Source organism: Biomphalaria glabrata, chromosome 1 (assembly GCF_947242115.1).
Source record: "Biomphalaria glabrata chromosome 1, xgBioGlab47.1, whole genome shotgun sequence".
Classification (NCBI taxonomy): Eukaryota; Metazoa; Mollusca; class Gastropoda; family Planorbidae; genus Biomphalaria; species Biomphalaria glabrata.
In genome coordinates, this window is record NC_074711.1 from 10,178,821 (window position 1) to 10,192,806 (window position 13,986).

A 13,986-nucleotide genomic window follows, 5' to 3' on the forward strand; every position below is an offset into this window, starting at 1 on the left:
GAGAGCCTGGATAGTGAGATTCGTAACAATACATACTATAGGTCTGTGTCTGAGCCCTAGAAGTAAAAATGAAAAAGAAATATAGACTCTATAGAGATCTGATGCGTCTACACTCTATATAGATATATAGATCTCTATCATGCATCCACCTACCAGCCTCCGTTTTTCAAAACCTTTTGGCTACTATAGTATAGTAGAGTCACTATTGCGGAATAGTTTGCTGCTACTTTTAGTTTTAAATTTTTTGCTCCGTAATGGCTAGACCTATGGAGAAACTAAAAGTATCTAGGCATTGCCCATCCATTTTCCGATAAAAATTGTTTAGTTTTTCAACACATATTTAAATTTTACATTGAAATCCACTGAGATATGGTCAGTCACAATTACGGAACAGGATTTTTGAAGAAGTCACAATTGCGGAACACGGTAAAAATGTCGGAACAAAGCCTATATAAAGCATATATTTATTAGACTTATATAATACAAGCTCATTATCCTTTACATTACTTTTATTTTATTAAAGCTTAAGACACACATTGTCACTTTTTAATTATTTATCTCTTCTTTAATTTAATTGACGTCACACTACCCTGATTTTCCTTACAAGGTTTTATTTTTCATTCTATTTTTTTTTTGTTATATTAATATTATATAGGCCTATAAGATATTATTTGATATTATGATTTGTCCTCTTTTTGCTGGACGTCTGGTAATAATAAATTCTATCTTATGTGTAATATTATTCTCTAAATGTTTTAAAATGTATATTACTCATAAACTCATATTTAAACTCCAATAATCTAAATCACTATTAAGTGCGCAGGTCAAATAAATAACATCTATAGTGTTCCACAATTGTGACTATCTTTAAAAAGGTAAAAACTGGGTAAACATCTCCCAATTTTTTAAAAATTGAATTCTTTTTGTTTGATTGCCATGAAATGAAGTGTTTTTATATCCATTTATAAACCGAAAATTAGGTTATCGTGCAGGTGAAGGGTCATTATCATTTTTAAAAAGCCTTAAGCCCTGACCCTTGCGGTTCTCCTGGTACGTGAAAAATAATGGACGATTCCACACCTGTCAACTTTAACCTGGAGTCAAAATTAATTTTCTGCTGTAAAAGGAAAACCCTTATTATTGAAATGTAGAGAAACGGACCATGCGCATTACCGTTACAGTAATTTAGCAGAAAATTTCAAAATAAAGTAGATTTTAACTAATTTTGACGAGCTGTTCCACAAACATGCCTGTTCCGCAATAGTGACTCAACTCTCTATATGTAGGTTTGTGATCTTAGACTTAAGATTCTATGGAACTGATCTATAAATATAAATCTACATTTTTTTTTTATTTATTTATTTTTTTTTAGTATTAAACAAGGGAGGGTATTCTTATTTCCTATTGTATTTCTATATTTATGAGGAGTAAACATGATAGATTATAGATTGATCTAGATGATAGATAATTAGTTTGTGATAGATCTATAGATCCAAATCTAGTCATTCTATTGTGTTGACAATCAGATCTAGAAAATAAATAATCTAGATCTAGATCTGTATAGTATAGATCAGTGGTTCCCAAACTTTTTTGTCGAGTAGACCCCTTGCCATGTAACCCATGTTTTCTGATTTTCGCCACGGTAGACCCCCTGCTCAACTTGCAAATTTTTGCAAATTCATTAACATTTTTTTTTAACAAATTTCTAACTGTAATGAGTTGACACTACACAACTACGGATATTATGTTTCATTTACGAATTTGTTGTTCTCTGAAGTGTCTTTCCAAGATTAAATATATTAATTAATTAATATGCCTTAAGTATCACTGTATATTTGTAAAAGTTTTCGCAAAGAGCAGTTTCTTGTGTATTTCTTGAAGGAATGAATCCCAAAAAGTCACGACCTGCTTGGATGAAATCTATTATCACAGACCCCCGTGGACATCTCATAGACCCCCAATTTATTTGTTCACTTTCGTAGACCCCTTGGAGGTCTTCATAGACCCCTGGGGGTCTATATAGACCACTTTGGGAATCACTGGTATAGATTAATTATAGATAATAATAGAGTCTAGATTCTAGGTCTAGAATATAGATTATAGTCATTATAGTATCATTAGTATGATTATAGTGACAGTCTCACTCAGATGAGAATGAATTCAATGATTATTAATAATTATTAATTAAATCTAATTAATGATTGTGATCTCAGTCACGTCAGTGTCAATGATAGATTAGATTTAAGATTATCATTAGATAGATCTAGAAATTAAACTAGAATAGATTCTAGATTAATTCTAGATAGTCTGAACTCTAGTCCTAGACTAGAGATGATCTGATCACTGTCACACTCAGTCATAGTGTCACACTACTCACTACTTGATTGACTAAAACTAAGATTACTACTCTAGACTCGTCTACTGTGACTGATTAACAAATTTGAAATTAACGTCTTCTCTGTCTCTTTCGTCCCAGCGACTGTCTCCTGTACAAATTTGAAAAGTTATTGCTAACCTCTAAACTCTAGTCTAGTCTAGTCACTCTAGATTGATTAGATCTTGAGATAGAGTAGATCTTGATAACTTGATTATCTACAATATAAAATTATTATATAGATAGATCTAGAATGGGTCTACTCTATTATACTCCATAATGACTAGATTTATCAATATTAATTATAAAATTTATTAGACTTAGCAACATATATTTAATTAATTATAAATATAGATCTCATCTAGATTTAAATTAGACTATTTAGAATTAGAAGTTAAATGTTTATTGCTAACCTAGATATCTACAATATAAAATAGATTAGATTATTAGACCAGATAAAACACTGAACCATAATCTTCAAATACAAAATTTAATAAAATACTCAGAAAGACACAAATATAAAGGCACATTCCTCGTTCCTTATGCTAGGACAAATTTGTACTAATAAACTCCTTCTTCCCTAGTGCTATTAGAGCATGGAATGGGTTGCCTGAGCCAGCTAGGAAAACCAATGACTTGGCAGAATTTAAGTCATTGGTTAATATGCATGACTGAATGCATGATGCGTAGGATGTAATCATCTTCTTTTTTGAAGTAATGTCTGTATTATATAAGATAAGAAAATTACTTTGATTTTTTTACTTTGATGTTTGATTCCAGATGTACTAGAATACAGTACTAACTGGCCATAGGCATAGTCTTACATTTTATCATCATCCATCTAGATCCAGACAGTAGACTCTACAGTACTGTTTTACCATATATCTTATAACATTATTTTTTATATCTAGATTTAGCTAGGTCTAGAAACAATGAGCACACAGCGAGGAAATGTTTCTCGAACACGAAAGCAGAAGTTTCAAAATTCCAGAGCTTTCAAAAATGACATGCATGATAATTCTCAAAAAACAAAACTGATAAATACTATTACACCAGTGGGTCTGTGTCAACGTTGCAAGGAAATAATTGAATGGAAAATAAAATATAAGAAGTATAAACCACTTTCTCAACCAGCTACTTGGTAAGTATTAACAGTCACTTTTATTTTTAAGCAACACACCTTTCCGCCTAGTTCCATTTTTGAATAGACCATTTTCCTCTTTTGTGATGAATGATAATAGAATGTATAAACAGCGGGGTGGGGGCAGTGCTGCATCACCTGGTCTCTTTACCTCACTGGTAATATACCATATATTTACTCAAACTTTATTTTCAGTATCAGATGTCATGGAAAAACTGTTAAGAGAGCATATTATACTGTGTGTAAGCCATGTGCCACTGAAGCTCAAGTTTGTGCTAAATGTAATACCAAACAGGAAATAGTTGTACAGTGAGTACTGTATTTATAATAATCTATGTTGCAAAAAAAAAAAAAGATCCATAATATTTGACATAAGTAAAGTTTCACTTTCAGACCTTGTGATCTATAGGGGAGATGATGTAAAGGTCATCTGTTTCTGTGGCCTACGGTTAACGAGGGTGTCATGTGGCCAGCACAACCAACTGCCTTTACTTTTCCCCAACTAATGTCAGGTGCCCAGTATCCAGAGGCACCTGAAGATCCCAAAATTAAAAATCCCAGTTTTCAAACCTGGACCCCAGTGCCAAGTGCTTTACCGCTCAGCCACAGCAGTGATATTTGACATGCTGGGTATAAAAATTTTTTGTTTGCTTGACAGATATTTTCATATATTTTCTCTGTAGTTGAAAATTCATATATACATGTTTGTTATCATTTTTTTACCTTGTTGAAATTCTCCTATACTTGTGTACTACTAGACCAGGTCCAAGTGAACAAGAAAAAATGATTCAAGATGGACAGCTTAAATTTGAGTTACAACAGCTCAAGGAAAGACAACGAAGTAAGTTTTGCTTTTTAGATCAAATTTAGTTTTCATTTCATCCTAAACTCTAAATGTCAATTATTGTATTCATTATTGATTTCATTTTTACAACAGGAGCTTTTTTTAGACACTTAGAAAAGGGAGAGAATCCTACTGAAGCTTTATCAGCAGCTGGGGCTTGTGCAGAAGATAGCAGTGATGAAGAGTTTAACGACAGTGATGAAAATTGTGACCTAGATAGTAATAGTGAAACATGATAAATAAAAAAAAGTTATGTTTAAAGAATATTATTAAATGAGATCTTTCATTGCATGCATTTGTTTTGTTTTTATAATCAGGGTTAGTAGCACTTTTCCATGACAAATTTTTAGAAGTTTTTTTAAGGATGAAATGTATGATGTGTGTGTTTCCTATCCGTTTGTGTGATACATAGTAAAACATACACAAAACTAAGCATTTATCAAATCAATTATTGTTATTTGATTTTAAAAATAATAAATATCTTGCCAATATGCCACAGAAACAATGTTATCAGCTGTGGTATGTCCACAGAAAATGTAATGAAAGTTATCTTTTAATCTAGTAACAACTTGACTGTCATCCCAAAACCTCATACAACCATTTTTTTTCAAAGATTTATTTAAAAACATTACAAATAAGAAACATTCTTAGAGATGCCTTATTCATGATGTATATTCTCTGTGATGGAAATGTACATTTTTAGTTCCTATGTGTATCTTATAGATACTAGAGTCATGGTGTGCATTTGAGGTGATGTTTTATTCTTCTATTAGTTAACTTAAATCCTTTTCATAAACAGAGCCAGTAATATATAGGGCAATATTGGCCTATTAGAATGTTGACATTTTGCTTACTAAAAAGGGGGGGGGGGGTAGACATATTCGCTTTTTTTTTTCCTAGCAGAATCTTTTTCAACCATATAGTTTCCCTGGCTTTTACGAGTGAAATAATTTTTACGGACTTTTCACAGCTGTATGCGAAATATTTTCGTTAAATCTACAGTAGCCTAGATCTAGACTTTTGATCTAAGCACTAAAATGCGCGGACTTTCACGGCTGTGAGAGAATTATCTTCACTGAATTTACAGTAGATCTAGACTCTAGATCTAAGTCACTAAAATTCGCGGACTTTTCAGGGTTGTGAGAGAAATATCTTCAATATATATATATTGTAGTGATTTAGCGTAAATCTAGAGTCTAGATCAAAGTCACGAAAATTCGCGGACTTTTCACTGCTGTGTGAATATTATCTTCACTAAATTTACAGAAGATCTAGACTCTAAAGCTTATTCGCTAAAATTAGCGGACTTTAACTCTAAGTCACTAAATTTTGAGGACTTTTCACGGCTGTGTGAGAATTATCTTCACTAGATTCTTCTAGATCTAGTGATTTAGAGTAAATCTAGAGTCTAGATATAAGTCACTAAAATTCGCGGCAGTATGCGAATTATCTTCACTGGATATAGTAATATACCGTAGATCTAGAGTCTAGATCTAAGTCACTAAATTTGCGGGCTTTTCACTTCTTTGTGCTAATTATCTAGCGTAAATCTAGAATCTAGCGTATTTCTAGAGTAATCTATAGACATTAGATGTATCGAGATCATTAAATTGACTAAAATTCACCGAGTTTTCAGGTTAGGTGCGAATTATCTTCACTAGATCTAACTCTAACTTAGATCTAAATCTAGATACTATTACAGTTACTAGATACTAGGTAGATCTAGAAGATTTACAGACTTTCCACGCGAAGTCACTCTTACTCTTACACTAACAACAAGAAGATTTTAGGTGAGGGAGGGCCCGGAGGTGTGTAGCCTACAAATTAGCCTGGTAATTGCTCTATTTATAGACAATAGTCACTACAGGCTAGATCTAGCGCGTCTTTAGCGGTAACAATAAATGGAAACAAACATTTCTACGCTGACTTCAGAAAAAACTGCCAGGTGAAATGCTTGCTTGAGCCAAGGCCATCTTCAAAAACGAGGTCGCGCTTCACAAGTGGGTGAAAGGTGGTGTAGAAGCGTCACTGGTCAGCTCATTAACACATTCAGCCCGTAAGGTCATGCGATCAGAATGCCTAGTTACGCTGTTGTTTTTTCCACCCACATTTTTAGCAAGAAATGATCAAAATTATATTTTTAAAAAAATTATTGGGTAAAAATTTTAGGAGAGTGGGCAAAATTTTAGGAGACTTTCGGCAATTTTTAGGAGACTTTTCAATTCTTAGGAGTTTTTAGGAGCGCTAGGAACCCTGTATAATAAATAATTTTAATGAGGCTAATGTAAGCTAGTTAAAACATTTCAAAAATTTAATAATTAGGTTCCAGTAAAGAATGTATATGACATGGTGTCTTAGAATACCTGATGATGAACAAATTAGTTACAAATATACTTGGCTCAGTTGAGTTCAAAGCAAAATTAGCCTACAACTTTAAAGCACTTAAAATCTTTTACATATTATTTTGCTTTCAAATTGAAATTCTTTAAGCAGACTTCCATAGCTAAGGGTGAGTTATCAAGATTGATATGTTCATCTACCACATTATCAGAGACCTTGAGCTCTCTATAAATAACAAAGAAATGTCATTGAACTACTGTAGTGAACAGCATTCAAAGTATTACTATGATAGTTATGTGACTAATTAAATAACAGAAAGCATTTAAAAATTTACTACATACATAAATCACTGGATAAAAGGGAGATCATAAAACACTAGCATTGAGGTCTGCTGAACAGGACACATCCTTTATGTTCTTAAAGCTTTTATTTTTAAATCTTAAGTAATAAATAGAACAAGTAATACTTTGAAGAAATGGTGCTTGATACTATGCTTTCTAGAGTCCAATAGAATAATATCCCTGCCTACTTTTAATGCATATAACAGTTTTCACCATTGCTATTAAATAATTCTTAAAACATTACAGTAAGACAAGCCAATTTCTGTAGAAAACATTCATTGGTTTATTGTAAGCAAATTGAACACAAATTCATGATAAACAAAATTAAAAGGAAATGCCCGATAATTAACAAACATAAACAATTTTGTTTAAAAATATTAGAATGGTACTAATAAACAAAAAAAATCAATTGTTGGTAAGCATAAAAGATCATCTGTGAGTTCTGTGCCCTGGACTATTTTGAGGAGACTGTCTCAGACCCTAAGGAGGAAAGAGGACAAAATATAGTAATGTTAAAGAGAAGACTGTGACTCCTTCAATAGTATTATTTTCTACTTTAAAGGTTTTTGATTTTAACAACAGAGCAAGATTTTAACCCTGAAAACATTCAGAAACATCGAGACTAGTCTAAACCAGACCTGAAAGTATCCAGTGTGATAGCCACTCATGTACCAGGATATCAACATACTGTATAATGCTTCATTTTCATCTCCAGAACCTCGCTCAGTGAAGAGAGGGGGTGGAGGTGGAACACAAGGAAATATCTAGCAAAAGTGAAAAAAATAATTTATTCAAACAATTTTAAATTTTCCGAAATGACTTAGTTTAAATTATAAATGTCTATGATGACATCAAAGAAAAAATGTAATATAGTAATATTTTCTTACCGGTGGAGCTGATGAAGTTGGCCCAGGTGTTGGAAAACCAGGAAAAGGAGTTGGTTGGTACTAATTAAAGAAAAAAATTTACAGTTTATTAACATCTAGTGCACATAACAAAGGAAGAAAATTTGAACAAGGTATTATTAAGGGCTGTAAAATTCAACAATTCATATTAAAGAAATTCGGTTTTATCTGTTGGAGGTGCAGCTAGGCTGGGTGATAAAGCGCTTGGCTACCAAACCAAGGGTCCTGGGTTTTGGCGAAGACTGGGATTTTTTATTTCAGGCTCATCTGAAAGGGGGAACTTTACTTTTATATCTGTAACATTGAAGTCAATGGCAAAATCTTTCTGATATGCACAGCATACTTGATCTAATTCTCAATTACTAAATTTTGAAGGTTCCTGCAGATCAAGCAGTTGTACATTTAGACAGGTGCTAGTCTGAAGTGTTATGTTACATGCTATGAATTTCTTCACCTCTTCCAAATACTGCTCCATACTTTTTAATTGTTCGCCCAGTTAAAAAGTTGTTTTTTTGTCAGATAACTCTAAAACTTGTTTTTCATTTAAAAATTTTACAAATCTCCAAAAGAGGAAAAACTATCAATAAATTCTAATAATGCCCACTGCTGAAATATAAAATGTAGATGATTATTGTAACATTTTTCTACATTATAAAACAAAAGCTGAATTTAAAATATAAAACTTACAGGGGGAACAGATGCTGTTGAGCCTGGTCCATGGAACCCAGGAAATGAGTGAGGTGGTTGAAATGGTGGAAAAGAATGCTAGAACAGAAAAGTGAGCACATCATTTTAAAACTCCATATAAACAATAAGTACCCGTACTAAGTAATTTATTCATTTAAAAAATAATATCCTTTTATCAACATGCAAGTAGTGATAGGTCAGTTTAGATGCAATAAGCTAAATCAGTGATTTAAATTAAATTTAAATCTTCAAATAAAAAAAAATGCTTACTGGAATATATGGCGGAACTGCTCCTGGTGGTGGCATCTGTGAGAAACCTGCACCCCAAGGCCATTTTGGTGCATGTGGTGGATGGTGATGATGATTTAATGCTGACCTCTTCTTCTTTTGTTTTCCTGTATGAGATTCCTGCATATTAGGAAGCCTCCTCAGACTTTCTGTCTGGAAAAGTTAGCAAAAAAAAAAAGCATCAATATCAAAGACAATTTAAAATAAAGAAAGCTGAAAACTTTAGTGCCTGGTAACAACATAAGAGAAAATAAAGCAGATAACAAAAACTTGCTTTACAAGTAGAAGCAATATAACCCAATTATTATAATCAAGAAATAATTTCATTAACCATTTCCCCACAAGAGGAGTTGGTACTTCTTGACAACTATAGTCATGGGGGTGGGTGGGGGGGGGGGGGGGGAAGTACCTCCTGCCAGGGAACTGAGTCATGACATGCAGTAGCTGGAGCTGGAAAAAAAAATATACAAACACTACCTCACTTGCAGTATCTGTTTGCTGTTCTTGAGATGACGCTGCGATTGCAACAGGTAAAAGATCTGACAAACTTTGTTCTTCCTCATTGCCATAATCAACATATTGAAGAACGCATGTTTTGTTTTCATTGTCGATTGATAAGATTTTAGCCTCATAGAGTTCACCATCTGCTGAATAAATGGCCTGGCATACGTCCCCAACTTTCCAACTAGCTTGATGCTAGAACAAAAAAAATTTTATTATGGAATTTTGAATAATATGAGATTTTTTTTTATACAATGAAAAATGCTAAATTCCAAAGCTTTTTGTTCGACCACTGCTCTTTTGCTATTTAAAAGAGATTTAAATAAGCAAATTATGCTATTATCTAGAACCCAAGTAAAGGAGTTTGATTGTATATGATGTTTATTTTAAGATACTTAAAAAAAACTTTTAAAAATATTTTCGTGTTCTGAAAGTACACACTAGGTACAAAGAAATGACCATGCCAAACAAACTGGACAATATTAACTTCCTCCCCCGCAAAGAGCAATGTACAATCTTTCAACTAAGAACAGGACACACACCTCTGTTAAATTAGCACTACCTACCACTTTGTAGACACTGCACCCACTTTTATGAAACTGTAAACCATATCCTCTTTGAATGTCCCTTCCTAACCCAACTACCACTACAGCCCAACATAACCAATACAATGTATGGCAGTGCTGAACAACTGAAGAGAACAGCACATTATTTTTCATTGGCACAGTCTGCAAAAGAGCTAACCACTCAGCAGCAAAAAGCTGGCTAGAAGAAGAAGAATAGAAGTACACACAACTCCATTCTACTTTGATTCAATCATTACAACAATCTAAGATAGAATATAGCTTAGTTTTACTAATCATTTTAACAAAATTTACTTTTAAGAGTTTATCAGTTTTAAATGAATTACCAACCTGCTTTTACCCTTTAAATAAACACTACCCTATTATTCTAGGAGACACTTGACTTGATAATAATGTCTCAATACAAGCAAATATAAAGTTAATTACTTGTTTCTGTTTTTTCTTAGATTTGGATTTGCTATTTTTCTTTTTCTGGGACTTGACATTAATCTGAGATGATGAGAACTCTGGATGCTGCTCAGCCAATTTAGCCTTTAAAAATAAAAGATTTCTTTGAAATTACACTAAAAAAAAGTAATAATTTTTCTTAATAATAATAACTGAATTTTTCAATTTAAGAGACACATACTTTCATTGCGGAGACAGCATTGTCATAAGCTTTAATCAGTACAGTATCATCCCAAGCACCTGATTCAGAATCCTGAAAGAGTGGAATTTAAAATTTACTAAAAGAAAATGTCTACTAGATTACTTTTATTTTAAATGTGAAGCACAAGTAAATGTATTTAGTGTACATTTCACTGACAAAGAAAATCTATAAGAAAAACCAAAACTAACCTCTCCTCGCCTGTAAACTACAAAATCATGTTCTGCTCCAGCCATTCCTGCAGTGTTTTTTTCTTGATGTTTAATCTTGATTGTTTTACTTAGATTTATAAATATAATTTTAATATAAATATTCTAGATCTAGAATAATTCTTTCCACATCGTTTCACTTGAATTTCTGAGGCCTGAAATTGTAAAGTTTTCAATTTCACAGTGATAACTTGACAAAAAAAAAAAAAAAAACTAAGCCTACACTAGGACTGTTATAGTTTTACAAAAAAGACTTGCTAATGCTATGTCCCATCCACATCAGCCTAAAATTGCTAAGGGCAAGAAGTAAAAAAGCACTACCATAATAGTTCTATGGAGGCGCAATGGCTGAGCGGTAAATCGTGTGGCTTCCAAACCAGTGGGTCCAGGGTTCGAATCCTGGTGAAGACTGGGATTTTTTATTTCTGGATCTTGGGCGCCACACCTCTGAGTCCACCCAGCTCTAATAGGTATCTGACATTAGTTGGGGAAAAGTAAAGGTCATTGTGTCGGCCACATAACAGCCTCATTAACTGTGGGCCACAGAAACAGATGACCTTTACATCATTTGCCCAATAAATCGCAAGGTCTGAAAGAGGAACTTTTTTTACCAGTATAGTTCTAGGTAAGTCTTTTGTCAAACAAACCTCAGCTCTTAGGCTTCAAAAAAACTACTTACTAAACAATAGGCCTTAAGATTTTGGTGTGTCTGCGGGGGTCAAAACAAGGCTACACACTCCAGATTTGTAATGTTTTCACAATTTCACTATTAATTATGTTAACTCATACTATTTGTATGAGCCAAGGGAAGATGATAGAGCCATATTTTAACACAGAGAAATTAAATTTCTGGGTTAATGATAAGCATTGATGACACTGGCTGTAATAACATCAGAGGACTATACGAGGGCAAGAAAAAAGCCTTTGGACCTCACACCAGCAAGTATGCCTCACTGAAATCAAGAGACAGTTCTTTCATCAGTGATCTTGCCCTGCAAATGGAGCGATGGTGTGTTTGCCGTATTAGAGAGAGAATTGGCTGACTTAAAAAAAATGTTTAAATTAATTGCAGTTTTCTAACTATAAGTTACCTACACACCTAGATTCTAGATCTAACTCTTTGACCCATTATAAAACTGTCATGATTTTCTTAATTTTGCACACCTTGAGTAATGAGAACATGGCATCCCTGAAAAATTTGTTAAGATCCAACGACAACTTTACAATAAATCTATCTGCTGCATTAAAACAGAAGGAAAAACAGAGTTCTTTATTATCAAGACGGATGCATCTTGGATGCATCTTGTCTCCCTTCCTCTTCCTCCTAGCCTGACTACATAAGGTTGAGAGCAATTACTCAGAATGCCTTGTGTATTCCATGGTATGAACGGAATCGAATGATGGGCTTGGACTTTGCTGACTATATTGCACTACTCTGGTCAATAAGTAATTGCATACAAGAAAGGATAGAGAGATAGAGAGGCACCCAAAAAAATGGCCTCCACATAAACATGCATATAAATAAGACTTGGTGAGTCAAAACTTGAAGAGATGGATAATTTCGCATACTTAGCCAGCATCATACATAGCAATCAATGGAAGTGACTATCATGAACTAGCATGCTAAATAGGAAAGGCAGGGACCATTTTCCAAAAGCTGCGCTCTATTTGGAGAACACAAAAAATAAAAATATGAACACACTTATTCTACCTAAATTAGGTCACTGGGATACTGACTTCTATACCGACTTTTAGACTTATTTTATGTTTGCATGATTAGATGTGTGTTGAATGTTTGTGTTTTTTGCTTATTAATTTAATAAATTTCTAATACAGATGATCTTTTGTAGTATAGTACAGGTTAGGCTAGGATAGCCATTCTTGCCTAACTGAATCCTCTATATTCTCTCTATATAAATCTAGATCTATCAAGTAACCTAGTAGGTCTAGATCTAAGCATTTAACTTCATTCAATGTACCAAGCTCACTCCAAACATTTGCCTATTTAGCCCTATTTATTCTTTCCAAAACTGGCTGTCTGAAATAAATTTTGGTAAGAAAATCATAATTTAATTCGTACACCCTATTAATTTTTTTTTTGTATTGTATGGAATCAAACAACTTGGCTTATGAATCAAATAAATCAGCTCCAAAAACAGAATAAATATTGCCGGGCTCATTAGTATAGACTTAGCCAATCAAAAGATATAGTCTTAACCCTAGGCTCTAGGAAGAGGTATAATATTATATAGTATAGTGTAAAGTCATCCTGGTAACATAGACATAGGAAAACACAACAACCTGACTTACAAATTTGAAATTCGTTTTTCTTACATAAAAAGACAGCTAAATGGAAGGAAATTGGGTCAGAATCATTGGAAAATGGACAATGACAAGCACATTATTTGATTTATGATTATATAGCAGCGCGCTACTAGTTTTATAATGAATATTACAATAATTATTTAATGACCACAAAAACAGCGAATGTCCGAATTAACATACTTTACATACTAACATAGTGATACTGATAGTGTCATAGTCATAATAATAATAGTGATAGAATTTATTTTATCATACTAATCATAGAATTCAATATGATAGAATTTGATTAGAATGATTATGTATGATAGAGATTTGAATATTTAATTTATATTGACAATATTGATACTTATTGATAGATCTACAGTTAGTACAGTACGTAGATCTAGACTCTAGATCTAATTATATAGACTATAGTATAGACTGCATTGTCACTAGACAGATCTAGATTAGATCCATACCCGAATATTAGATTTAGAATATAGATCTAGATTTCTACTTTTTTAACTCAAAACTAGGGTCTACATCTAGAGTAAATTGATTAGTTTAACAGTTTAAAAAAAAAAGAAAGAAAATGCCAGGTTTATCCAGATTTAGATCTAAATCTTTTAATATGCAAACATAAAGATCTATATAGACATTATAGACTATTCTAATATATAGAGCTAGATCTTATTCGGCTTTTAAAAGAATATAACGGTTTATTATATCTATTTCAATTGCGAAGTTTCTTTGTATTCTTTTAATTTATTAACATTTATTTTTATATGTTTTATTTTATTTTACAACATTCAAATAGAGAAA

The 13,986-nt window shown here is 32.7% G+C and overlaps 2 protein-coding genes across 8 annotated transcripts; one reads left to right on the forward strand and one right to left on the reverse strand.

Annotated features, from left to right (window-relative positions):
- The first annotated feature begins 1,142 nt into the window (after window positions 1–1,142).
- LOC106073828 (uncharacterized protein C9orf85 homolog) lies at window positions 1,143–4,650 on the forward strand. Of its 7 annotated transcripts, none has more exons than XM_056021095.1 (5): window positions 1,143–1,282; window positions 3,286–3,515; window positions 3,711–3,824; window positions 4,274–4,356; window positions 4,453–4,650. In XM_056021095.1, exons 2-5 carry the CDS (start codon window positions 3,307–3,309, stop codon window positions 4,593–4,595), a joined length of 549 nt encoding a protein of 182 aa, XP_055877070.1. In that variant the 5' UTR covers window positions 1,143–1,282; window positions 3,286–3,306; the 3' UTR covers window positions 4,596–4,650. The 7 variants fall into 7 exon arrangements, with proteins under 7 accessions (XP_055877070.1, XP_055877077.1, XP_055877083.1 ...); XM_056021102.1 differs by having other exon boundaries at window positions 1,150–1,286; XM_056021108.1 differs by having other exon boundaries at window positions 1,153–1,282; window positions 3,292–3,515.
- Window positions 4,651–7,299: 2,649 nt separating this feature from the next.
- LOC106073834 (survival motor neuron protein 1-like) lies at window positions 7,300–13,753 on the reverse strand. Its single transcript, XM_013234488.2, has 10 exons — window positions 13,644–13,753; window positions 10,843–11,015; window positions 10,634–10,705; window positions 10,432–10,536; window positions 9,398–9,616; window positions 8,903–9,073; window positions 8,633–8,710; window positions 7,928–7,987; window positions 7,679–7,804; window positions 7,300–7,520 (listed from the first exon to the last, which is right to left on the reverse strand). Exons 2-10 carry the CDS (start codon window positions 10,885–10,887, stop codon window positions 7,470–7,472), a joined length of 927 nt encoding a protein of 308 aa, XP_013089942.2. The 5' UTR covers window positions 10,888–11,015; window positions 13,644–13,753; the 3' UTR covers window positions 7,300–7,469.
- Between the last annotated feature and the right edge of the window lie 233 nt (window positions 13,754–13,986).

Coding starts and splice junctions, on each gene's coding strand:
- LOC106073828 (XM_056021095.1), top strand. CDS start 3,307: ATGAGCACACAGCGAGGAAATGTTTCTCGAACACGAAAGCAGAAGTTT. Junction 3,516..3,710: donor CTTTCTCAACCAGCTACTTG/GTAAGTATTAAC, acceptor CTTTATTTTCAG/TATCAGATGTCATGGAAAAA. Junction 4,357..4,452: donor GCTCAAGGAAAGACAACGAA/GTAAGTTTTGCT, acceptor TTTTTACAACAG/GAGCTTTTTTTAGACACTTA.
- LOC106073834 (XM_013234488.2), bottom strand. CDS start 10,887: ATGGCTGGAGCAGAACATGATTTTGTAGTTTACAGGCGAGGAGAG. Junction 10,537..10,633: donor ATGCTGTCTCCGCAATGAAA/GTATGTGTCTCT, acceptor TTATTTTTAAAG/GCTAAATTGGCTGAGCAGCA. Junction 9,074..9,397: donor AAACAGATACTGCAAGTGAG/GTAGTGTTTGTA, acceptor TAACTTTTCCAG/ACAGAAAGTCTGAGGAGGCT.